General features: G+C 41.4%; 1 protein-coding gene across 5 annotated transcripts in view; it reads left to right on the top strand.

Moving 5' to 3' along the window:
- Positions 1-26,231, top strand: part of LOC139747993 (uncharacterized) — a 585,795-nt gene that overhangs the window by 401,515 nt on the left and 158,049 nt on the right. For all 5 annotated transcript variants that reach the window (XM_071660527.1, XM_071660528.1, XM_071660529.1 and 2 more), the window contains 3 exons: positions 6,958-7,109; positions 16,058-16,202; positions 20,096-20,226. In XM_071660527.1, coding sequence (XP_071516628.1) covers positions 6,958-7,109; positions 16,058-16,202; positions 20,096-20,226 — 428 coding nt within the window. The remainder of the gene's footprint in view (positions 1-6,957; positions 7,110-16,057; positions 16,203-20,095; positions 20,227-26,231) is intronic.

The raw sequence follows: 26,231 nt of genomic DNA, 5'->3' as shown, positions 1-26,231 counted from the left end.
CTATGTCTGTGTATGTATATATATGTATACGTTAGAATGTATAGGTATGTATATGGGCGTGTGTGGACGTGTATGTATATGCATATGTGGGTGGGTTGGGCCATTCTTTCGTCTGTTTCCTTGCGCTTCCTCGTTAACGCGGTAGACAGCGACAAATTATAATAAGTAAGAAATATGATATATATATATATATATATATATATATATATATATATATATATATATATATATATATATATATATATATATGTATATATATATATATATAGTTCGTTTATCTTTTCGTATACAGATGCAATTCATTTATTTTAAGAACACTTACCAGCGAGGCATTGGTCAGTTATCTGTTAACAACATTACTGATCATGGTTCTGATTACTCGCTCGTGGGAACCGATACTGAATTTTCTCATTCAAAATGACTAAAACTCTTTACGAGGTAAATTTACACAGAAATACGATAACTTCCTTTTTCGAAACGTTGTTTTTAGTAATAACGAATCGTTATTTAATGTTAATTATATGTGCAGCCACTTACAAGTAGACATGTTTATTCACTTATACATATACACGTGTAAATCACACACACACACACACACACACACACACACACACACACACACACACACACACACACACACACACACACACACACACACACACACAAAGAAGCCTCTTTTTGTGGTTGTTAGCGTTACTGACTATGGGTCGGCACGGGTCAGCTTGGGATAATTTAGACCCTTGGCGTGGCAGTCAGCCTACACTCAACCCAGGTGTTCATCCTTCCTTCGGGACTGTTCGATAATGGGTACCTGGATTCAGCTAACGCTTATGTGTATGTGTATACATACGTAAAGACATGATACATATACACAAGGTTAAGAGACAGTGCAGCACGAGTGTGAAGCTTGTACTCGTTAAACATAATAGGTAATCACAAATTTTTTTTGACAAAAAGAAGTTGTATGTAACTATATAGATGCTGCGGTTCATACTGTACTTGAAGTCGAGTGCTTGCCTCAGTTACGAGGTGGGATGAAAGTGAGAAACTGAAACGCACTGAGAGAATATTACCAACATATGATTTGGCTCTTGAAAGATGTTGGTGTGGATTGGTTGCGTATCTCTGATCATAGTTTTCTCAAGGACTGGGCAAAGAAATTGGACTGACCACTTGAGATGATGCTCAGAAACATATAGGAAGTAAGGTCGGTGATAAGGAATTGGATGAGGACAACATGCCAATTATATAAGAAAGAAGACAAGGTAAACACGTAGAGCTGTGAGATTTAGTATCATTGGCACATAGGGTCTGAAGATTACCGGAAAGATCAATGGGAAAACGACAGTTGTAGGTTGCTACAGCCACTGGTGTCCCACAAGGCTCAGTCCTGGTGCCATTGTTATTCATGGTTGCGTGACGACTCGCCAGGAAAATCTTGCCTCACGTGAATTGCGGAAGATGCTAAGGCTATGAGAGAAAATGGGCGTGTTCCGGGTCCCACTCGTCTGCTGAAAGACCAAAGGAAACTCACCGCTGTCGTCACGTACTTGACTGATAGCGTCCAGCCATATCACATGCATAGCAACGAGGATGGAACACACTGCATTGATACCTGATAATGACTGTCCCCGCTATGAATATATTGACCGACATAGCACGGGTAAAACATGCCCCATTCATGACCGTCTTGGGGGAAAAGATAAAAAATGAAATATTGATAATGAAGAAGCTAGTTAGAGCTACGCAAGTGTTTGTGAACCTAACCAGTAAAAGTAAAGAAGTTCTAGAAAAAGGGATATATATATATATATATATATATATATATATATATATATATATATATATATATATATATATATATGGTGAAGGAGATTGAGAGGAAGGGGGTGGCCTGGGTAGTAAGATGTGTGTTCAACAATATTACTTATGCTATCGCTTCTTCATAATCCTTTCATAATGATTTGGTTGATAGTAGGATATACTTCAAAGTTACCTGAGGACAAAGTACTTAGTATTAGCAATTAAGACATTCAATGACGTTACTGGTACCATGATCAGATGAGGGGTACAATGTGACTGGGTTGGTAAGGTCTACAGGATGATCGTGTGCATTTCTGTGGTCATCCCTGCGTACTGAATGACAGTGCCAATAACATCTCTCAGTTACTGTTTTACGAGTCTGGCTGATGTATACATCTGTACATGACTTACATTTGACGGCGTAAACACTCCCAGTTATCTGCTACTTTGGCCTACATTTCATTAAGGTCTTACTGATGGTGTTATTGTATTGGAAAGCAACATTAAAAGCACTGTTTTCCAGACCCTGTCTTACATTAGCTAAGTTAGGAGTATAAAGCAACACCAGAAATATAGACTTATCATCCTTTACCACATCTTTGTTACTAGATACATAAAGACGTAGTGCAGCACATATGAAAACTACATGTTACATAAAGTTATCTGAACTCCCACCGTACTGCGATTTCACTTTCATCGCGGACCAAATGGCGTCCTAGCTACGTCTCTTTGTTGTATATCTCTTTCTTGTATCTCCCCTGATAATGTGATTATTACACGAAAGTGCACTTGGGAACTTATCGTGTTTCATTTTCCCCGTGGACTCAGGAATATCTTGATCACGCGCAAAATTGTGATCCTTTCCTATATATATATATATATATATATATATATATATATATATATATATATATATATATATATATATATATATATAAGCCAGAGATATACTGGCGCTCATCTTTTCCTACGTAGTAAATCTCGTAGATCCGATGGTCCGTCAGTCGGTTTTGTAACTGTTCTTTTGTTGTCTGCTGAACTGTGATGATCGATTTCCTTTCACAGGAACTCCTGGGAAAAACACATCCGCACCCAGTGAGAGAGAGAGAGAGAGAGAGAGAGAGAGAGAGAGAGAGAGAGAGAGAGAGAGAGAGAGATTACGGAGCAGCAAGTCGCTGCTCCTTCAGCTCGCCTGCTAGACTCGGGATTTGTGTATAACGTATTGAAGACTGTGTGTATGATACGGAGATTGAGTTGATGACTGATTGCAAGTATTTCTGCGCCAAATATATCATTAGGTACGAAGTCTAAGTGTGAGTGAGAGGTTTATGATGTTCGTGATGGTTGTGTAAACACCCTTTATTGAGGGGAAGACGAGGTTAAGGGTACCATCCAGAAAGAACTTGACAGCGAGTCAGGTGAGGTGTTTACATACGTCCAGGGTAGAGACTCTGTGTGATGGATAGATGGGAAGACAGTATGGAGGCTGAGGGAGTGTCTGGTGGGTGTTGTGTACCAGGCGTAAATGACAGTGATTAGAGAATACGTTAATTACGTACATCAGCAGGTGTGGGCACTGATAATGTGTACTTAAAGCATAAGGATATGCAGGAATGCTTGTGGTATAGACGGAGAGAAGACAGCGAGGATAAGAGTAGGATTGATCTGCTTCATGTGAGAGGGAATATGGTAGGTAGCGTGCAGGATGTATGGTCTACAAGAGGGTTGGAAGGAGGTAGGTTAGATCATGTGGTGATATGCATGTTAGCCTTCTTTGAATGTTGGCTGAGACGGCATGGACAACTGACTGGCCTAATCAAGGTCACACCCACCCTCACACACACACACACACACACACACACCCGACCACACACCCACGACACACACACCCACCCTCACACACACACACACACACACACACACACACACACACACACACACACACACACACACACCCGACCACCCACCCACCCACGACACACACACCCACCCTCACACACACACACACACACACACACACACACACACACACACACACACACACACACACACACCCGACCACCCACCCACCCACGACACACACACCCACCCTCACACACACACACACACACACACACACACACACACACACACACAACACACACACACACACACACACACACACACACACACACACACACACACACACACACACACACACACACACACACACCCACCCTCACACACACACACACACACCCGACCACCCACCCACCCACGACACACACACCCACCCTCACACACACACACACCCTCACACACACACACACACACACACACACACACACACACACACACACACACACACACCCGACCACCCACCCACCCACGACACACACACCCACCCTCACACACACACACACACCCGACCACACACCCGACCACCCACCCACCCACGACACACACACCCACCCTCACACACACACACACCCGACCACACACCCACCCACGACACACACACCCACCCTCACACACACACACACACCCGACCACCCATCCACCCACGACACACACACCCACACACACACACACACACACACACACACACACACACACACACACACACCCAACCACCCACACACACACACACACACTCGCACTCTAGCCTCAAGCAGACCACACTCATCAAGGAAACATGTTTGTAGTTGATCATTTCTCCGGTGAGTGTGTGTGTGTGTGTGTGTGTATGTGTGTGTGTGTGTGTGAGTAATAGATAAATAGAGAACGGTTTATGTAATTCAGGAAGCCATTCCCATGATAATGTACAACTGAATTCAAACAACAACAGACCACAAGGTTTTCACCAGGTTGCTTGTGACAGTGGAGGAGTTCAGGAAGTCATTGATGAACGTGGTAGACGGGGAAGACGTATAGTTTCGTCAGTGAGGAAGACATGTGCAATGATCGTGTTGCTAAGGAGGTGCAAATAATATTAATCGTGGAACTGAAGCAAAAAAAATATTGATCAAGTCTGTACTTAACCGTATTTATGGCATTGCTTGTAACGACTCTGATTGGTAAATTGTTTCATGTATAAACAGTTCTGTTGACGAAAAAGTACCTTCGCCTCATATGAGGTCAAACGTTTGCTCACGAGTTTTGTTATATCCGTTATTATCAGTGACACCAGACGAGTCTACCGTGTAGCTCCTCGTCAGATACAGATTGTCGAAACTTTTAATGATTTTGAATACTTGTATGAGATCATCTCTTCTCTTTTCTAAGTTTATTATACTCGTTTTTTTCGGCTTTCTTAGAATATGTTTCTCAGACCGCGAATGATCTTGGTAGCTCGCCTAATGCTTTCTCAATCCTGTCTCAGCCTCTTCTCAAGTCGCTTGACCAAATCTGGACGCACTGGTGAGTCGTGCAGTGACAATGATTTCCTTAGAATTTTATTCGAGAATTTTTAAAGTTTTTTTCACTGCTTCTGTGCACTGTTTACTTGGCTCTATGTCACCAGAGATTATAACAACTAAGTCTTTTTCCTCATTTAATTTTTGTAGCTTAACAGAATTTATATAATTTCTTGCCTTTTCATTTTTGCTACCGATATTAAAAGCTTGGTGCTTATCAATATCTAAATTCATTCGCCACATATTAGCCTAGTTACATAAGATTGTCAATATCTGTTTGAGGCTGCAGACGTTCAGTTTCTCTTCTTGATTTATTTCCCAACTCAGCATCGTTAGCGAATTAAGATACTTTACAATGCGGTCCATTATATTAATATCATTCTTATATATTATCCCTGGGGATAGGAGAGAAAGAATACTTCCCACGTATTCCCTGCGTGTCGTAGAAGGCGACTAAAAGGGGAGGCAGCGGGTGGCTGGAAATCTTCCCCTCTCTTTTTTTTGATTTTCCAAAAGAAGGAACAGAGAAGGGGGCCAGGTGAGGATGTTCCCTCAAAGGCCCAGTCCTCTGTTCTTAACGCTACCTCGCTAACGCGGGAAATGGCGAATAGTTTGAAAGAAAAAGAAAAGAATATATGAGAAAGATGAGTTGTGAAAGACTGATGCTTGTGGCACACCCCTTCTCATGTCTTACTATTTAGAGTTTTGTCCATTAATCACTGCTCTTTGTTTACGGTCAATCAGCCAGTTTCCTAACCATCAAAGTACATCTCCATCTATGTCATGTGACTTCACTTTTGGTATTAGCATTGTAGGTTGAACTGAATAGGTTTTGAAAATCCAAAGAGATGATATCAAATGCTCTACTGTGATCAGACATGTTATTGTTTTATAAAACAAATTGAGCATCTACGTCGAAAGCTATGCAAATAATCGTTCATTGGGTTCGAGTCCTCTGAATGGTTTACAGTCTCCTCCCGAATGATGGTTTCCGTTAGTTTACCAACTACTGACGTTAAGTTAATTAGTCGATAATTGCCTGGCAGTGATTTATTACCTTTTTGAATATCGGTGTAACATGGCGACACAGGCCTCTCCAGAAACTCACACTGAAACCCTAGCTCGCTAGTTGACTGCTAAAGTTAATCTATATATCTTTCATAATTACATTCAGCTGGAAGTGTACAGTCGTGTGTGAAGATGACGGGTACGATCAGGCGTGATCCAAGTCTGTGTGTGTATGTGTGTGTGTGTGTGTGTGTGTGTGTGTGTGTGTGTGTGTGTGTAGGTATATAGATAGATAAGACTGTCATGATGGTGATAAGGATGGAATTAGATATACGTTTTGAATCCTTTTTACCTAAATGTAAGACCAGTTTTCCTCTCTGATGCCCAGTTCCCTCATAACCTATAACACACTATTCGTACTCGAGATCAAACACATATTTTTTTTCATATTTCTTTCGTTATTTCGTTTCTGGTCACCATTGCAGGAGCTGTGTCTAAAGCAGGCCTCTCTAACTGAACCCCCTCTCTGCATTCTGTGTATTTCTCTCCTGCAAGAAAACGAGTCTTTCTCACACATTTTCAGATATTTCTTTATCAGGCGAATTATGATAGTTTCTTCGTGAATAAAAACGTGCAGGTTCATGGAGATGGTGTGGTGAATATTCAAAACAAATTTAGAATAACGAAGGATTTTTTTTCCCCCTTTTTAGTATATTTTTCTCCAGCCTTATGTACCATCTGTCTCCCACAGTGCCGCCCCTGAGCGTCAGGCTGGAGACGCCGGGGGACTGGGTCAGCGGCGACCAGCAAACTTCCTTCACGTGTCACGTGGTGGGCGCGTCACCCGCTCCTGTCATCCACTGGTGGCTGGCCGGCAGGCAGCTCACGGCCGACAATCCACTGGTGAGTATTATCCATCCTGGGTCTTGTGTATGAAAGGTGACGGCATTCCCGGGCCGCCCGGGGTCGAGCGCATGGGTTCGAATCCTGGTTGCCGCAGATGGTGCACAGTCAGTGTAGCTGTTCATCCATGATATAGGTACTTGGCCTAGGCTAGGATATATATATATATATATATATATATATATATATATATATATATATATATATATATATATCGTTAATGGTATGGCCTTCATAGGGCCTCAGTTGCCCATGCCGTCTCAGCTAACATAAAACAGATAAACAGCAAAAGACCACCGGGTCTCATGGAAGTTGCTGGAGATGGTCTTTGGTGGTGTTTCAGCACTGTAGATGAACTGCATTTGAACTACTTCTACCCTACAGAAATATCTTGCTTAATCATCACCTCATTAAAGTAATTTGTCCACCAATCATCATTTTACCCATGTCACTGCTCTCATTTCTAATACGTCCATACGTGATCCATTCCTGTTTTGGTCTATATATATTGTGTTGTCATATATAAACAATTTGACTGAAGATGGGTAGTAATAGTGTGCCTGAAACGCTTCGTGTATATCAAATATAAAGTGAGAATGAATAAAAGTCATTTGATTCACAATTCGCATGATGAAGCAAAATGTGTGATGACAAAAACTGGAAAAAGAAAGAGCAGAAAGCTAGAAAGATAGTGTTAAAAATGCATTGGTGTATATACATACGAGTATGAGTCATTTTCTTTGTGCCTGGCGCTTCCTCGTTAACACGGGAAAAGGCGAACAAGTATAAAAAAAAGACTAAATATTTATATACAGACTGAATGTGAATGTGGCCTTTTTTGTCTGTTTTTCTGACTCTACCTCGCTGAAGCAGGGGTAGCCATGCTGTTTCCTGTGGGGCGGGGTAGCGACAAGAAAGGATGAAGGCGAGTAAGTATAGATATGTACATGTGTATGTATGTATATGTGCGTGTATACTCGTTTATATATATATATATATATATATATATATATATATATATATATATATATATATATATATATATATATATATATATATATATAGGCGAGCAAGTATAGATATGTACATGTGTATGTATGTATATGTGCGTGTATTCTCGTTTATATATATATATATATATATATATATATATATATATATATATATATATATATATATATATATATATATATATATATATATATATATATATATATATATATATATATATATATTATCCCTGGGGATAGGGGAGAAAGAATACTTCCCACGTATTCCCTGCGTGTCGTAGAAGGCGACTAAAAGGGGAGGGAGCGGGTGGCTGGAAATCCTCCCCTTTCTTGTTTTTTTTTTTTATTTTCCAAAAGAAGGAACAGAGAAGGGGGTCAGGTGAGGATATTCCCTCTAAGGCCCAGTTCTCTGTTCTTAACGCTACCTCGCTAACGCGGGAAATGGCAAATAGTATAAAAAAAAAAAATATATATATATATATATATATATATATATATATATATATATATATATATATATATATATATATATATATATATATATATATATATATTGAACTTCAAGATATGATATGTGAGTGATATGAAAGAGTACATTCGAGCACAGTAGTGACTCGAATGGAACTTTCAGATACAATTTCAAAATCCTATACTCAAATTTTAAGCAAGAAGACATTCTACACATTGGAGTAAACAGATTTACTTACTAAAATCATCAGAATTACCTATATATATATTTTTCTTTCATACTATTCACCATTTCCCGCATTGGAAAATAAAAAAAAAAATGAGAGGGGAGGATTTCCAGCCTCCCGCTCCCTTCCCTTTTAGTCGCCTTCTACGACACGCAGGGAATACGTGGGAAGTATTCTTTCTCCCCTATCCCCAGGGATATATATATATATATATATATATATATATATATATATATATATATATATATATATATATATATATATATATATTTTTTTTTTTTTTTTTTTTTTATACTTTGTCGCTGTCTCCCGCGATTGCGAGGTAGCGCAAGGAAACAGACGAAAGAAATGGCCCAACCCCCCCCCCCCCCCATACACATGTACATACACACGTCCACACACGCAAATATACATACCTACACAGTTTTCCATGGTTTACCCCAGACGCTTCACATGCCTTGATTCAATCCACTGACAGCACGTCAACCCCTGTATACCACATCGCTCCAATTCACTCTATTCCTTGCCCTCCTTTCACCCTCCTGCATGTTCAGGCCCCGATCACACAAAATCTTTTTCACTCCATCTTTCCACCTCCAATTTGGTCTCCCTCTTCTCCTCGTTCCCTCCACCTCCGACACATATATCCTCTTGGTCAATCTTTCCTCACTCATTCTCTCCATGTGCCCAAACCATTTCAAAACACCCTCTTCTGCTCTCTCAACCACGCTCTTTTTATTTCCACACATCTCTCTTACCCTTACGTTACTTACTCGATCAAACCACCTCACACCACACATTGTCCTCAAACATCTCATTTCCAGCACATCCATCCTCCTGCGCACATCTCTATCCATAGCCCACGCCTCGCAACCATACAACATTGTTGGAACCACTATTCCTTCAAACATACCCATTTTTGCTTTCCGAGATAATGTTCTCGACTTCCACACATTCTTCAAGGCTCCCAAAATTTTCGCCCCCTCCCCCACCCTATGATCCACTTCCCCTTCCATGGTTCCATCCGCTGACAGATCCACTCCCAGATATCTAAAACACTTCACTTCCTCCAGTTTTTCTCCATTCAAACTCACCTCCCAATTGACTTGACCCTCACCCCTACTGTACCTAATAACCTTGCTCTTATTCACATTTACTCTTAACTTTCTTCTTCCACACACTTTACCAAACTCAGTCACCAGCTTCTGCAGTTTCTCACATGAATCAGCCACCAGCGCTGTATCATCAGCGAACAACAACTGACTCACTTCCCAAGCTCTCTCATCCCCAACAGACTTCATACTTGCCCCTCTTTCCAGGACTCTTGCATTTACCTCCCTAACAACCCCATCCATAAACAAATTAAACAACCATGGAGACATCACACACCCCTGCCGCAAACCTACATTCACTGAGAACCAATCACTTTCCTCTCTTCCTACACGTACGCATGCCTTACATCCTCGATAAAAACTTTTCACTGCTTCTAACAACTTGCCTCCCACACCATATATTCTTAATACCTTCCACAGAGCATCTCTATCAACTCTATCATATGCCTTCTCCAGATCCATAAATGCTACATACAAATCCATTTGCTTTTCTAAGTATTTCTCACATACATTCTTCAAAGCAAACACCTGATCCACACATCCTCTACCACTTCTGAAACCGCACTGCTCTTCCCCAATCTGATGCTCTGTACATGCCTTCACCCTCTCAATCAATACCCTCCCATATAATTTACCAGGCTGTTTAGAATGGGTAGTGAGTGGTGGGATGAAGAAGTAAGAGTATTAGTGAAAGAGAAGAGAGAGGCATTTGGACGATTTTTGCAGGGAAAAAATGCAATTGAGTGGGAGAAGTATAAAAGAAAGAGACAGGAGGTCAAGAGAAAGGTGCAAGAGGTGAAAAAAAGGGCAAATGAGAGTTGGGGTGAGAGACTATCAGTAAATTTTAGGGAGAATAAAAAGATGTTCTGGAAGGAGGTAAATAGGGTGCGTAAGACAAGAGAGCAAATGGGAACTTCAGTGAAGGGCGTAAATGGGGAGGTGATAACAAGTAGCGGTGATGTGAGAAGGAGATGGAATGAGTATTTTGAAGGTTTGTTGAATGTGTCTGATGACAGAGTGGCAGATATAGGGTGTTTTGGTCGAGGTGGTGTGCAAAGTGAGAAGGTTAGGGAAAATGATTTGGTAAACAGAGAAGAGGTAGTAAAAGCTTTGCGGAAGATGAAAGCCGGCAAGGCAGCAGGTTTGGATGGTATTGCAGTGGAATTTATTAAAAAAGGGGGTGACTGTATTGTTGACTGGTTGGTAAGGTTATTTAATGTATGTATGACTCATGGTGAGGTGCCTGAGGATTGGCGGAATGCGTGCATAGTGCCATTGTACAAAGGCAAAGGGGATAAGAGTGAGTGCTCAAATTACAGAGGTATAAGTTTGTTGAGTATTCCTGGTAATTATATATATATATATATATATATATATATATATATATATATATATTTTTTTTTTTTTTCTGTTATACTTTGTCGCTGTCTCCCGCGTTAGCGAGGTAGCGCAAGGAAACAGACGAAAGAATGGCCCAACCCACCCACATACCCATGTATATACATAAATGCCCACACACGCACATATACATACATATACATTTCATCGTATACATTCATATACATACACAGACTTATATACACATCTACATATTCATACTTGCTGCTTTCATCCTTTCCCGCCGCTACCCAGCAACAAATGAAATGGCACCCCACTCACCCATGTGCGCGCGAGGTAGCGCTAGGAAAAGACAACAAAGGCCACATTCGTTCACACTCAGTCTCTAGCTGTCATGTATAATGCACCAAAACCACAGCTTCCTTTCCACATCCAAGCCCCACAAAACGTTCTATGGTTTACCCCACATGCCCTGGTTCAATCCATTGACAGCACGTCGACCCCGGTATACTTCGTTCCAATTCACTCTGTTCCTTGCACGCTTTTTACCCTCCTGCATGTTTAGGCCCCGATCGCTCAAAATCTTTTTCACCCCATCTTTCCACCTCCAATTTGGTCTTCCACTTCTCGTTCCCTCCACCTCTGACACATATATCCTCTTTGTCAATCTTTCCTCACTCATTCTCTCCATGTGACCAAACCATTTCAAGACACCCTCTTCTGCTCCCTCAACCACACTCGTTTTATTACCACTCATCTCTGTTACACTTTCATTACTTACTCGATCAAACCACCTCACACCACATATTTCCTCAAACATCTCATTTCCAACACATCCACTTTCCTCCGCACAACTCTATCCATAGCCCACGCCTTGCAACCATATAGAATTGTTGGAACCACTATTCCTTCAAACATAACAATTTTTTGCTCTACTTGATAATGTTCTCGCCTTCTACACATTTTTCAACGCTCCCAGAACCTTCGCCCTCCCCCACCCTATGACTCACTTCCGCTTCCATGGTTCCATCCGCTGCCAAATCCACTCCGAGATATCTAAAATACTTCACTTCCTCCAGTTTTTCTCCATCCAAACTTACCTCCCAACTGACTTGCCCTTAACCCTACTGTACCTAATAGCCTTGTTCTTATTCACATTTACTCTCAGCTCTCTTCTTTCACACACTTTACCAAACTCAGTCACCAGCTTCTGCAATTTCTCACCCGAATCAGCCACCAGCGCTGAATCATCAGCTAACAACAACTGACTCACTTCCCAAGCTTTCTCATCCATAACAGACTGCATACTTGCCCGTCTTTCCAAAACTCTTGCATTCACCTCCCTAATAACCCCATCCATAAACAAATTAAACAACCATGGAGACATCACACACCCCTGCCGCAAACCAACATTCACTGAGAACCAATCACGTTCTTCTCTTCCTAAACGTACACATTCTTTACATCCTCGATAAAAACTTTTGACTGCTTCTAACAACTTGCCCCTCACACCATATCGAGTAAGTAATGTAAGGGTAAGAGAGATGTGTGGAAATAAGAAGAGCGTGGTTGTTTTGAAATGGTTTGGGCACATGGAGATAATGAGTGAGGAAAGATTGACCAAGAGGATATATGTGTCGGAGGTGGAGGGAACGAGGAGAAGTGAGAGACCAAATTGGAGGTGGAAAGATGGAGTGAAAAAGATTTTGAGAGATCGGGGCCTGAACATGCAGGAGAGTGAAAGGCGGGCAAGGAAGAGTGAATTGGATCGATGTGGTATACCGGGGTCGACGTGCTGTCAATGGATTGAATCAGGGCATGTGAAGCGTCTGGGGTAAACCATGGAAAGTTCTGTGGGGCCTGGATGTGGAAAGGGCCATTTCTTTCGTCTGTTTCCTTGCGCTACCTCGCAAACGCGGGAGACAGCGACAAAAAATATATATATATATATATATATATATATATATATATATATATATAGAGGAGTGAATGTTGGGGTGAAGAAGGTGGTGAGAGTAAGTGAGCTTGGGAAGGAGACCTGTGTGGGAAGTACCAGGAGAGACTGTGTACAGAATGGAAAAAGGTGAGAACAATGGAAGTAAGGGGAGTGGGGGAGGAATGGGATGTATTTAGGGAATCAGTGATGGATTGCGCAAAAGATGCTTGTGGCATGAGAAGAGTGGGAGGTGGGCTGTTTAGAAAGGGTAGTGAGTGGTGGGATGAAGAAGTAAGAGTATTAGTGAAAGAGAAGAGAGAGGCATTTGGACGATTTTTGCAGGGAAAAAATGCAATTGAGTGGGAGAAGTATAAAAGAAAGAGACAGGAGGTCAAGAGAAAGGTGCAAGAGGTGAAAAAAAGGGCAAATGAGAGTTGGGGTGAGAGACTATCAGTAAATTTTAGGGAGAATAAAAAGATGTTCTGGAAGGAGGTAAATAGGGTGCGTAAGACAAGGGAGCAAATGGGAACTTCAGTGAAGGACGTAAATGGGGAGGTGATAACAAGTAGTGGTGATGTGAGAAGGAGATGGAATGAGTATTTTGAAGGTTTGTTGAATGTGTCTGATGACAGAGTGGCAGATATAGGGTGTTTTGGTCGAGGTGGTGTGCAAAGTGAGAGGGTTAGGGAAAATGATTTGGTAAACAGAGAAGAGGTAGTAAAAGCTTTGCGGAAGATGAAAGCCGGCAAGGCAGCAGGTTTGGATGGTATTGCAGTGGAAGTTATTAAAAAAGGGGGTGACTGTATTGTTGACTGGTTGGTAAGGTTATTTAATGTATGTATGACTCATGGTGAGGTGCCTGAGGATTGGCGGAATGCGTGCATAGTGCCATTGTACAAAGGCAAAGGGGATAAGAGTGAGTGCTCAAATTACAGAGGTATAAGTTTGTTGAGTATTCCTGGTAAACTATATGGGAGGGTATTGATTGAGAGGGTGAAGGCATGTACAGAGCATCAGATTGGGGAAGAGCAGTGCGGTTTCAGAAGTGGTAGAGGATGTGTGGATCAGGTGTTTGCTTTGAAGAATGTATGTGAGAAATACTTAGAAAAGCAAATGGATTTGTATGTAGCATTTATGGATCTGGAGAAGGCATATGATAGAGTTGATAGAGATGCTCTGTGGAAGGTATTAAGAATATATGGTGTGGGAGGCAAGTTGTTAGAAGCAGTGAAAAGTTTTTATCGAGGATGTAAGGCATGTGTACGTGTAGGAAGAGAGGAAAGTGATTGGTTCTCAGTGAATGTAAGTTTGCGGCAGGGGTGTGTGATGTCTCCATGGTTGTTTAATTTGTTTATGGATGGGGTTGTTAGGGAGGTAAATGCAAGAGTCCTGGAAAGAGGGGCAAGTATGAAGTCTGTTGGGGATGAGAGAGCTTGGGAAGTGAGTCAGTTGTTGTTCGCTGATGATACAGCGCTGGTGGCTGATTCATGTGAGAAACTGCAGAAGCTGGTGACTGAGTTTGGTAAAGTGTGTGGAAGAAGAAAGTTAAGAGTAAATGTGAATAAGAGCAAGGTTATTAGGTACAGTAGGGTTGAGGGTCAAGTCAATTGGGAGGTGAGTTTGAATGGAGAAAAACTGGAGGAAGTGAAGTGTTTTAGATATCTGGGAGTGGATCTGTCAGCGGATGGAACCATGGAAGCGGAAGTGGATCATAGGGTGGGGGAGGGGGCGAAAATTTTGGGAGCCTTGAAAAATGTGTGGAAGTCGAGAACATTATCTCGGAAAGCAAAAATGGGTATGTTTGAAGGAATAGTGGTTCCAACAATGTTGTATGGTTGCGAGGCGTGGGCTATGGATAGAGTTGTGCGCAGGAGGATGGATGTGCTGGAAATGAGATGTTTGAGGACAATGTGTGGTGTGAGGTGGTTTGATCGAGTAAGTAACGTAAGGGTAAGAGAGATGTGTGGAAATAAAAAGAGCGTGGTTGAGAGAGCAGAAGAGGGTGTTTTGAAATGGTTTGGGCACATGGAGAGAATGAGTGAGGAAAGATTGACCAAGAGGATATATGTGTCGGAGGTGGAGGGAACGAGGAGAAGAGGGAGACCAAATTGGAGGTGGAAAGATGGAGTGAAAAAGATTTTGTGTGATCGGGGCCTGAACATGCAGGAGGGTGAAAGGAGGGCAAGGAATAGAGTGAATTGGAGCGATGTGGTATACCGGGGTTGACGTGCTGTCAGTGGATTGAATCAAGGCATGTGAAGCGTCTGGGGTAAACCATGGAAAGCTGTGTAGGTATGTATATTTGCGTGTGTGGACGTGTGTATGTACGTGTGTATGGGGGTTGGGCCATTTCTTTCGTCTGTTTCCTCGCGCTACCTCGCAAACGCGGGAGACAGCGACAAAGTATAAAAAAAAAAAAAAAAAAAAAAAAAAAAATATATATATATATTTATATATATATATATATATATATATATATATATATATATATATATATATATATATTTTAAACTATTCGCCATTTCCCGCATTAGTGAGGTAGCGTTACGAACAGAGGACTGGGCCTTTTTTGGAATATCCTCACCTGGCCCCCTCTGTTCCTTCTTTTGGAAAATCAAAAAAAAAAAAAAAAAAAAGAGAGGGGAGGATTTCCAGCCCCCCGCTCCCTATATATATATATATATATATATATATATATATATATATATATATATATATATATGAATGAGTGATAGGAAGAATGGGCACTTACTTGCAAATAGATAGAAAAAGGATAGAGAAACGTATAGATATGTAAGTATATATGAACTATAAAGACATCACTACGATATCTCAAATGTCTCTTGTTCTGTTGCAGATGACGGTTGGCGGGAATGTTAGTGTGAGCACAGTAAAGTTGACACCGAAGCCTGGCGATCACGGTGTTCCACTGGTGTGCAAAGCCTTCAGCCCCAACCTTCCTGGCACGGTCCTGCACGACCAGGTCACACTGGCTGTCCAGTGTAAGTACTCTGTTGTTGATGACGTCAATGGGGAAGTCTTTATTTTTTTTTTTAGGAGGAAGGAAAGCCCCAAAGGTGTTACCGGACTCCGGATACATGAGGTTACACTGTAAATGAAGAGTTACCGTAAACGAATCTGTGTCATTGTCAGTTGAGGAAACGGCGTTGAGTTTCGTCAAAAAAAACTTTTGCTTTTAAATGAGTCTGTCCTGTCTCTGCTACTGAACGAAGCGCGGCTTTGGAGTTGCAGAACCCCCTGGGAAAAGGTCATGGGATAACAACAGGACTGTCTGAGAAAGTTGTTCTGGGGTAATTCCTGGTACATCAGATGAAGACTCGTACAGATATAATCATTTGACAGTAGCAAGTAAACGTATGTCCCTGCTTGGTGTAGCAGGTATGTCTCGTAAGATGCTACGTTAAGCAAAACAAAGTTACTTATTCTGGGTTAAGACACGTACGAGGCAAATATTAACTTCCCTGGCACTTGACACAGGAGTTAAAAGAACAACTGTAAATATATACCTTGATATGGGGAGAATAAGTTCATGAATCGATGGATGATATAACAGTAAATGATAAATAACTTAAACTATTCCGTAATGTATGTCACCAAAAAAGGCGTTTCAACAGATGGAGTACCAAGTCTTGGTGGCAGTGTGTGGTGGAGTTGAGGAGATGGTGCAAAGATGATGAGAGACTGTCAGAGTCCAGCAGGATTGTGTTTCTGCTTGTCAAAGCAAGCATTCTGCTGGTGTAGCAGTGTCACTAAGGACGCCAGTATAATCTTTCTTGTTGAAAGATTTTCTTCAGTTACTCGGAGGAGGCATTTTCTATAGGCTCACTGTCACCAAAGGTGGTTAAGACTCCTGATGGTAAAGAACCTGACCCGTTTTCCTATATTTCCTTAGATGCTTCGCCGTTTTCTTTAATTTTCCCAATTGGATTTCTAATATTTAGAGAAAGGATTGTGTCCATTCTTTTCCCTTCTCATTAGAGTTTCATTGATGCTATTAAAGTGAGTTAATGATTGCTGTTCTTTAATTATGAGCTGATTGTCAATATGATATACCAATATGTGTTCAGAAGGGTTCACATATATGTTCAGAAGGGTTCAGATATGCGTTCGGAAGGGTTCACATGTGTGTTCAGAAGGGTTCAGATATGCGTTCAGATGTATTCAGAAGGGTTCAGGTATGTGTTAAGAAGGGTTCAGATATGCGTTCGGAAAGGTTAACATATGCATTCAGAAGGGTTCAGATATGTGTTCATAATGGTTCAGAAGGGTTCAGATATATGTTCATGATGGTTCAGAAGGGTTCAGATATACGTTCAGAAGGGTACATAAGTGAGATATATCGCGTGTGTTGTAAGGGTGATCATAACAGTCGGGAGCTCATGTTTGGTTTTGATGACCTGACCTGACTCACCCGCGCATAAGTTTGCTCCGCTACCGTGAATATCTTACTGAAGTTCCCCTAAGCTTCGTTCGTACCGTCTTCAGTGAAGATATCACTCCAGCTTTGCTGAGTAAGAGCAATATGAATACCATTTGTAGAATCTAGTATAGTATATAGTATAGTATAGTATAGTGTATAGTATATAGAATCTAGTATCTATTCGGGACCTGCAGAATGACCAGCTTTACAAGTTGTGTTCAAAGTTATCTCAAAAGTAGTTTGTACGAGCTCATTTATGCCAATCTTTTCTCTACTGTATTATAGGCAAGATTTTATGTGTAGTAAGAACCAAGTATATATGGCTTGTTTCCTAAATGAGATAAATAATTTACCTAAGATATGATCTAAATGATTCTTACTGTAATTATAAGGATAGGGTCATTTAATCTCTTTTAAATCCATTATATTATTTTCTTTTAAATTTCTTTCGATACTTTCTACGGTATTATTGTTTTTTTTTTTACTTCTTTTTGCTTTGTCGCTGTCTCCCGCGTTTGCGAGGTAGCGCAAGGAAACAGACGAAAGAAATGGCCCAACCCACCCCCATACACATGTATATACATACGTCCACACACGCAAATATACATACCTACACAGCTTTCCATGGTTTACCCCAGACGCTTCACATGCCTTGATTCAATCCACTGACAGCACGTCAACCCCGGTATACCACATCGCTCCAATTCACTCTATTCCTTGCCCTCCTTACACCCTCCTGCATGTTCAGGCCCCGATCACACAAAATCTTTTTCACTCCATCTTTCCACCTCCAATTTGGTCTCCCTCTTCTCCTCGTTCCCTCCACCTCCGACACATATATCCTCTTGGTCAATCATTCCTCACTCATTCTCTCCATGTGCCCAAACCATTTCAAAACACCCTCTTCTGCTCTCTCAACCACGCTCTTTTTATTTCCACACATCTCTCTTACCCTTACGTTACTTACTCGATCAAACCACCTCACACCACACATTGTCCTCAAACATCTCATTTCCAGCACATCCATCCTCCTGCGCACAACTCTATCCATAGCCCACGCCTCGCAACCATACAACATTGTTGGAACCACTATTCCTTCAAACATACCCATTTTTGCTTTCCGAGATAATGTTCTCGACTTCCACACATTCTTCAAGGCTCCCAGAATTTTCGCCCCCTCCCCCACCCTATGATCCACTTCCGCTTCCATGGTTCCATCCGCTGCCAGATCCACTCCCAGATATCTAAAACACTTCACTTCCTCCAGTTTTTCTCCATTCAAACTCACCTCCCAATTGACTTGACCCTCAACCCTACTGTACCTAATAACCTTGCTCTTATTCACATTTACTCTTAACTTTCTTCTTTCACACACTTTACCAAACTCAGTCACCAGCTTCTGCAGTTTCTCACATGAATCAGCCACCAGCGCTGTATCATCAGCGAACAACAACTGACTCACTTCCCAAGCTCTCTCATCCCCAACAGACTTCATACTTGCCCCTCTTTCCAGGACTCTTGCATTTACCTCCCTAACAACCCCATCCATAAACAAATTAAACAACCATGGAGACATCACACACCCCTGCCGCAAACCTACATTCACTGAGAACCAATCACTTTCCTCTCTTCCTACACGTACACATGCCTTACATCCTCGATAAAAACTTTTCACTGCTTCTAACAACTTGCCTCCCACACCATATATTCTTAATACCTTCCACAGAGCATCTCTATCAATTGTTATGTTTAGAGAAAATCCGACGCTAGTGACCTCTGTTGTTGACGCTGCAGATAATTCTAAGTAATCACTTAGTCTAAAATGTTCACTTTGTAAGTAGTTTCCTCAGTAATTTGCATTCGGTCGGGCACTGTCAAACAAGTTTAGTAAAAGCCAACGACTAGAGCTACTGAAATGGGACCCACTTAGATACGGGTTGGGTTAGATTTCCCTCTACAGTTGATGTGGGTTGATTACAAATCTCTGCTAGTTAGTTATAACCTCTTTTTTCTACTCTGGAGTACGTGCCGGAGGACTGTAAATTATTCCAAGTTTTATTCTCATGAAGCTCATCTTTCATCTCAACAAAAACAAGTAATATAGTCAACAGCAACATTTTCTTTTCAACAGAAGACTAGGACATGGCTTTTACGAAGAGCAAGACACCACTTTGCACTGTTCCTGGTTTCCCGTCACTATAATTTGTACCCTGGAGAATATGTTTCAGATAAGCGTATGTCTGATGGCGTAAAGCTTGAGGATAAGCTGGGGATGTAGTTAGGTTCTTGTTGCTGCCTTATCAAACACATCCTTAGGTACAATTTTTAATTCACAACTTTGATTTGAAAATATCATTTAAAAGTTTAGATGAAGAATCTGTTAGTCATCGAATAAGGACAGGGCAAATCTCGCAACGTCCATCATGATCATGTGGTCCGTCTGTCTGCCCACAGTCGTGCCAGTAGCCACCATCAGCGTGAGCAGCGGCGGGGGTGAGGCTGGCGTGCGTGAGGGAGGCTCCGTCACCTTCACCTGTCACCTCAAGGCAAACCCTGAGGTCTACAACGTCACCTGGTTCCACAACGTAAGTCTGACTCCCAAGCATCTGTGTAGTATGGGGATAGAAGGCCTTGATGAAATGGTACAGACAACTGATAGCTTAATCAAAATGTTTCATTTCTGCCATATATATATATATTTTTTTTTTTTTTTTGCTTTGTCGCTGTCTCCCGCGTTTGCGAGGTAGCGCAAGGAAACAGACGAAAGAAATGGCCCAACCCACCCCCATACACATGTATATACATACGTCCACACACGCAAATATACATACCTACACAGCTTTCCATGGTTTACCCCAGACGCTTCACATGCCTTGATTCAATCCACTGACAGCACGTCAACCCCGGTATATCACATCGCTCCAATTCACTCTATTCCTTGCCCTCCTTTCACCCTCCTGCATGTTCAGGCCCCGATCACACAAAATCTTTTTCACTCCATCTTTCCACCTCCAATTTGGTCTCCCTCTTCTCCTCGTTCCCTCCACCTCCGACACATATATCCTCTTGGTCAATCTTTCCTCACTCATTCTCTCCATGTGCCCAAACCATTTCAAAACACCCTCTTCTGCTCTCTCAACCACGCTCTTTTTATTTCCACACATCTCTCTTACCCTTACGTTACTTACTCGATCAAACCACCTCACACCACACATTGTCCTCAAACATCTCATTTCCAGCACATCCATCCTCCTGCGCACAACTCTATCCATTGCCCACGCCTCGCAACCATACAACATTGTTGGAACCACTATTCCTTCAAACATACCCATTTTTGCTTTCCGAGATAATGTTCTCGACTTCCACACATTCTTCAAGGCTCCCAGAATTTTCGCCCCCTCCCCCACCCTATGATCCACTTCCGCTTCCATGGTTCCATCCGCTGCCAGATCCACTACTAGATATCTAAAACACTTCACTTCCTCCAGAATACTTCCCACGTATTCCCTGCATGTCGTAGAAGGCGACTAAAAGGGGAGGGAGCGGGGGGCTGGAAATCCTCCCCTCTCTTTTTTTTTTTTTTTTCTATTTTCCAAAGGAAGGAACAGAGGGGGCCAGGTGAGGATATTCCAAAAAAGGCCCAGTCCTCTGTTCTTACTGCTACCTCGCTAACGCGGGAAATGGCGAATAGTTTAAAAGAAAAAAAAGATATATACATATTTCGTCTGTTTCCTTGCGCTACCTCGCAAACGCGGGAGACAGCGACAAAGCAAAAAAAAAAAAAAAAAAATATATATATATATATTTTTTTTTTTTTTTTTTTTTCATACTATTCGCCATTTCCCGCATTAGCGAGGTAGCGTTAAGAACAGAGGACTGGGCCTTTGAGGGAATATCCTCATATGGCCCCCTTCTCTGTTCCTTCTTTTGGAAAATTTAAAAAAAAAAAAAATGAGAGGGGAGGATTTCCAGCCCCCCGCTCCCATATATATATATATATATATATATATATATATATATATATATATATATATATATAAATAAATTATCTATTTATCTATTATACCTTGTCGCTGTCTCCCGCATTAGCGAGGTAGCGCAAGGAAACAGACGAAAGAATAGCCCAACTCACCCACATCCACATATATATACATACACGTCCACACACACACACATATACATACCTATACATCTCAATGTATACATATATACACACACACAGACATATACATATATACACACGCACATAATTCATAGTCTGCCCTTATTCATTCCCGTCGCCACCCCGCCACGCATGAAATAACAACCCCCTCCCCCGCATGTGCGCGAGGTAGCGCTAGGAAAAGACATCAAAGGCCACATACGTTCGCACTCAGTCTCTAGCTGTCATGTATAATGCACCGAAACCACAGCTTCCTTTCCACATCCAGGCCCCACAGAACTTTCCATGGTTTACCCCAGACACTTCATATGCCCTGGTTCAATCCATTGACAACACGTCGACCCTGGTATACCACCGTTGCAATTCACTCTATTCCTTGCACATCTTTCACCCTCCTGCAAGTTCAGGCCCAGATCACTCAAAATGCTTTTCACTCCATCCAAGATAACGTTCCAAGATAACGTTCTTGACTTCCAGATATTCTTCAACACTCCCAGAACTTTCGTGCCCTCCTCCACTCTATGATTCACTTCCGCTTCCATGGTTCCATCCGTTGCCAAATCTACTCCCAGATATCTATAACAGTTCACTTCCTCCAATTTTTCTCCATTCAAACTTACTCCCCAATTGACTTGTCCCTCAACCCAACTGTACCTAATGTACATATATATATATATATGTATATTTGCGTGTGTGGACGTGTATGTATATACATGTGTATGGGGGTGGGTTGGGCCATTTCTTTCGTCTGGTTCCTTGCGCTACCTCGCAAACGCGGGAGACAGCGACAAAGCAAAATAAAAATAAGTATTAATATATATAGTTGAGGGAATAATTGGTATACATGGGGTGTTCAGTGTTGTAAATGGAAATGTTGAAGAGCTTGTAGATTTATGTGCTGAAAAAGGACTGGTGATTTGGAATACCTGGTTTAAAAAGCGAGATATACATAAGTATACGTATGCAAGTAGGAGAGATGGCCAGAGAGCGTTATTGGATTACGTGTTGATTAATAGACGCGCGAAAGAGACTTTTGGATGTCAATGTGCTGAGAGGTGCAACTGGAGAGATGTCTGATCATTATCTTTTGGAGGCGAAGGTGAAGATTTGTAGAGGTTTTCAGAAAAGAAGAGAGAATGTTGGGGTGAAAAGAGTGGTGAGAGTAAGTGAGCTTGGGAAGGAGACTTGTGTGAGGAAGTACCAGGAGAGACTGAGTACAGAATGGAAAAGGTGAGGACTAAGGAGGTAAGGGGAGTGGGGGAGGAATGGGATGTATTTAGGGAAGCAGTGAAGGCTTGCGCAAAAGATGCTTTTGGCATGAGAAGCGTGGGAGGTGGGCAGATTAGAAAGGGTAGTGAGTGGTGGGATGAAGAAGTAAGATTATTAGTGAAAGAGAAGAGAGAGGCATTTGGACAATTTTTGCAGGGAAAAATGCAAATGAGTGTTAGATGTATAAAAGAAAGAGGCAAGAGGTCAAGAGAAAGGTGCAAGAAGTGAAAAAGAGGGCAAATGAGAGTTGGGGTGAGAGAGTATCATTAGGTTTTAGGGAGAATGAAAGGATGTTTTGGAAGCAGGTAAATAAAGTGCGTAAGACTTCATTGAAGGGGGCTAATGGGGAGGTGATAACAAGTAGTGGTGATGTGAAAAGGAGATGGAGTGAGTATTTTGAAGGTCTGTTGAATGTGTTTGATGATAGAGTGGCAGATACAGGGTGTTGTGGTCGAGGTGGTGTGCAAAGTGAGAGGGTTAGGGCAAATGATTTGGTAAACAGAGAAGAGGTAGTAGAAGCTTTGCGGAAGATGAAAGCCGGCAAGGCAGCGGGTTTGGATGGTATTGCAGTAGAATTCATCAAAAACGGGGAAGATTGTATTGTTGACTGGTTGGTAAGGTTATTTGATATATGTATGATTCATGGTGAGGTGCCTGAGGGTTGGCGGAATGCGTGCATAGTGCCATTGTACAAAGGCAAAGGGGATAAGAGTGAGTGCTCAAATTACAGAGGTATAAGTTTGTTGAGTATTCCTGGTAAATTATATGGGAGGGTATTGATTGAGTGGGTGAAGGCATGTACAGAGCATCAGATTGGGGAAGAGCAGTGTGGTTTCAGAAGTGGTAGAGGATGTGTGGATCAGGTGTTTGCTTTGAAGAATGTATGTGAGAAATACTTAGAAAAGCAAATGGATTTGTATGTAGCATTTATGGATCTGGAGAAGGCATATGATAGAGTTGATAGAGATGCTCTGTGGAAGGTATTAAGAATATATGGTGTGGGAGGCAAGTTGTTAGAAGCAGTGAAAAGTTTTTATCGAGGATGTAAGGCATATGTACGTGTAGGAAGAGAGGAAAGTGATTGGTTCTCAGTGAATGTAGGTTTACGGCAGGGGTGTGTGATGTCTGCATGGTTGTTTAATTTGTTTATGGATGAGGTTGTTAGGGAGGTGAATGCAAGAGTTATGGAAAGAGGGGCAAGTATGCAGTCTGTTGTGGATGAGAGAGCTTGGGAAGCGAGTCAATTGTTGTTCGCTGATGATACAGCGCTGGTGGCTGATTCGTGTGAGAAACTGCAGAAGCTGGTGACTGAGCTTGGTAAAGTGTGAGAAAGAAGAAAGCTGAGAGTAAATGTGAATAAGAGCAAGGTTATTAGGTACTGTAGGGTTGAGGGTCAAGTCAATTGGGAGGTAAGTTTGAATGGAGAAAAACTGGAGGAAGTGAAATGTTTTAGATATCTGGGAGTGGATTTGGTAACGGATGGAACCATGGAAGCGGAAGTGAATCGTAGGGTGAGGAAGGGGGAGAAAGTCTGAGAGCGTTGGAGAATGTGTGGAAGTCGAGAACATTATCTCGGAAAGCAAGAATGAGTATGTTTGAAGGAATAGTGGTTCCAACAATGTTATATGGTTGCGAGCCGTTTGCTATGGATAGAGTTGTGCGCAGGAGGGTGGATGTGCTGGAAATGAGATGTTTGAGGATAATATGTGGTGTGAGAGTAAGTATTAATAGGGTAATAGGGTAAGAGAGGTGTGTGGTAATAAAAAGAGTGTGTTTGAGAGAGCAGAAGGGGGTGTTTTGAAATGGTTTGGTCACATGGAGAGAATGAGTTATGAAAGATTGACCAAGAGGATATGTGTCGGAGGTGGAGGGAACGAGGAGAAGTGGGAGATCAAATTGGAGGTGGAAAGATGGAGTGAAAAAGATTTTGAATGATCGGAGCCTGAACATGCAGGAGGGTGAAAGGCGTGCAAGAAATAGAGTGAATTGGAACGATGTGGTATACTGGGGTCGCCGTGCTGTCAATGGATTGAACCAGGGCATCTTAAGCGTATGGGGTAAACCATGGAAAGTTCTGTGGGGCCTGGATGTGGAAAGGGAGCTGTGGTTTCGGTGCATTATTACATGACAGCTAGAGACTGAATGTTGTCTTTTCCTAGCGCTACCTCGCGCACATGAGGGGGGAGGGGGTTGTTATTTCATGTGTGGCGAGGTGATGATGGGAATGAATAAAGGCAGACAGTATGAATTATGTACATATGTATATATGTATATGTCTGTGTGTGTGTATATATATGTATACGTTGAGATGTATAGATATGTATATTTGCGTGTTTGGACGTGTATGTATATACATGTGTATGTGGGTGGGTTAGGCCATTTCGTTCGTCTGTTTCCTTGCGCTACCTCGCTAACGCTGGAGACAGCGACAAAGCAAAATGAAATATTTTATATGATATATATATATATATATATATATTTATATATATATATATATATATATATATATATATATATATATATATATATATATATATAATTTTTTTTTTAATTTTCCAAAAGAATGAACAGAGAAGAGGGCCAGGTGAGGATATTCCCTCAAAGGCCCAGTCCTCTGTTCTTAACACTACCTCGCTATCGCGGGAAGTGGCTAATAGTATTAAAAAAAAATATATATATATATATATATATTTTTTTTTTTCAAACTATTCACCATTTCCCGCATTAGCGAGGTAGCGTTAAGAACAGAGGACTGGGCCTTTTTCGGAATATCCTCAGCTGGCCCCCTCTGTTCCTTCTTTTGGAAAATTTAAAAAAAAAAACGAGAGGGGAGGATTTCAAGCCCCCCGCTCCCTCCCCTTTTAGTCGCCTTCTACGACACGCAGGGAATACGTGGGAAGTATTCTTAATCCCCTATCCCCAGGGATAATATATATATATATATATATATATATATATATATATATATATATATATATATATATATATATATATATATATATATAAATATATATATATATATATATATATATATATATATATATATATATATATATATATATATATATATATATATATATATATATATAATAGTGTATAGGATTTTAGACTTGAACATTTGCCAGAAGAATTCATGACTTTCTTCTTTGATTTTTGGTA

Source organism: Panulirus ornatus, chromosome 71, assembly GCF_036320965.1.
Source record: "Panulirus ornatus isolate Po-2019 chromosome 71, ASM3632096v1, whole genome shotgun sequence".
Lineage (NCBI taxonomy): Eukaryota > Metazoa > Arthropoda > Malacostraca > Decapoda > Palinuridae > Panulirus > Panulirus ornatus.
Note: the sequence above shows the minus strand (reverse complement) of the source record. Positions and strands in the feature narration are given on the sequence as shown.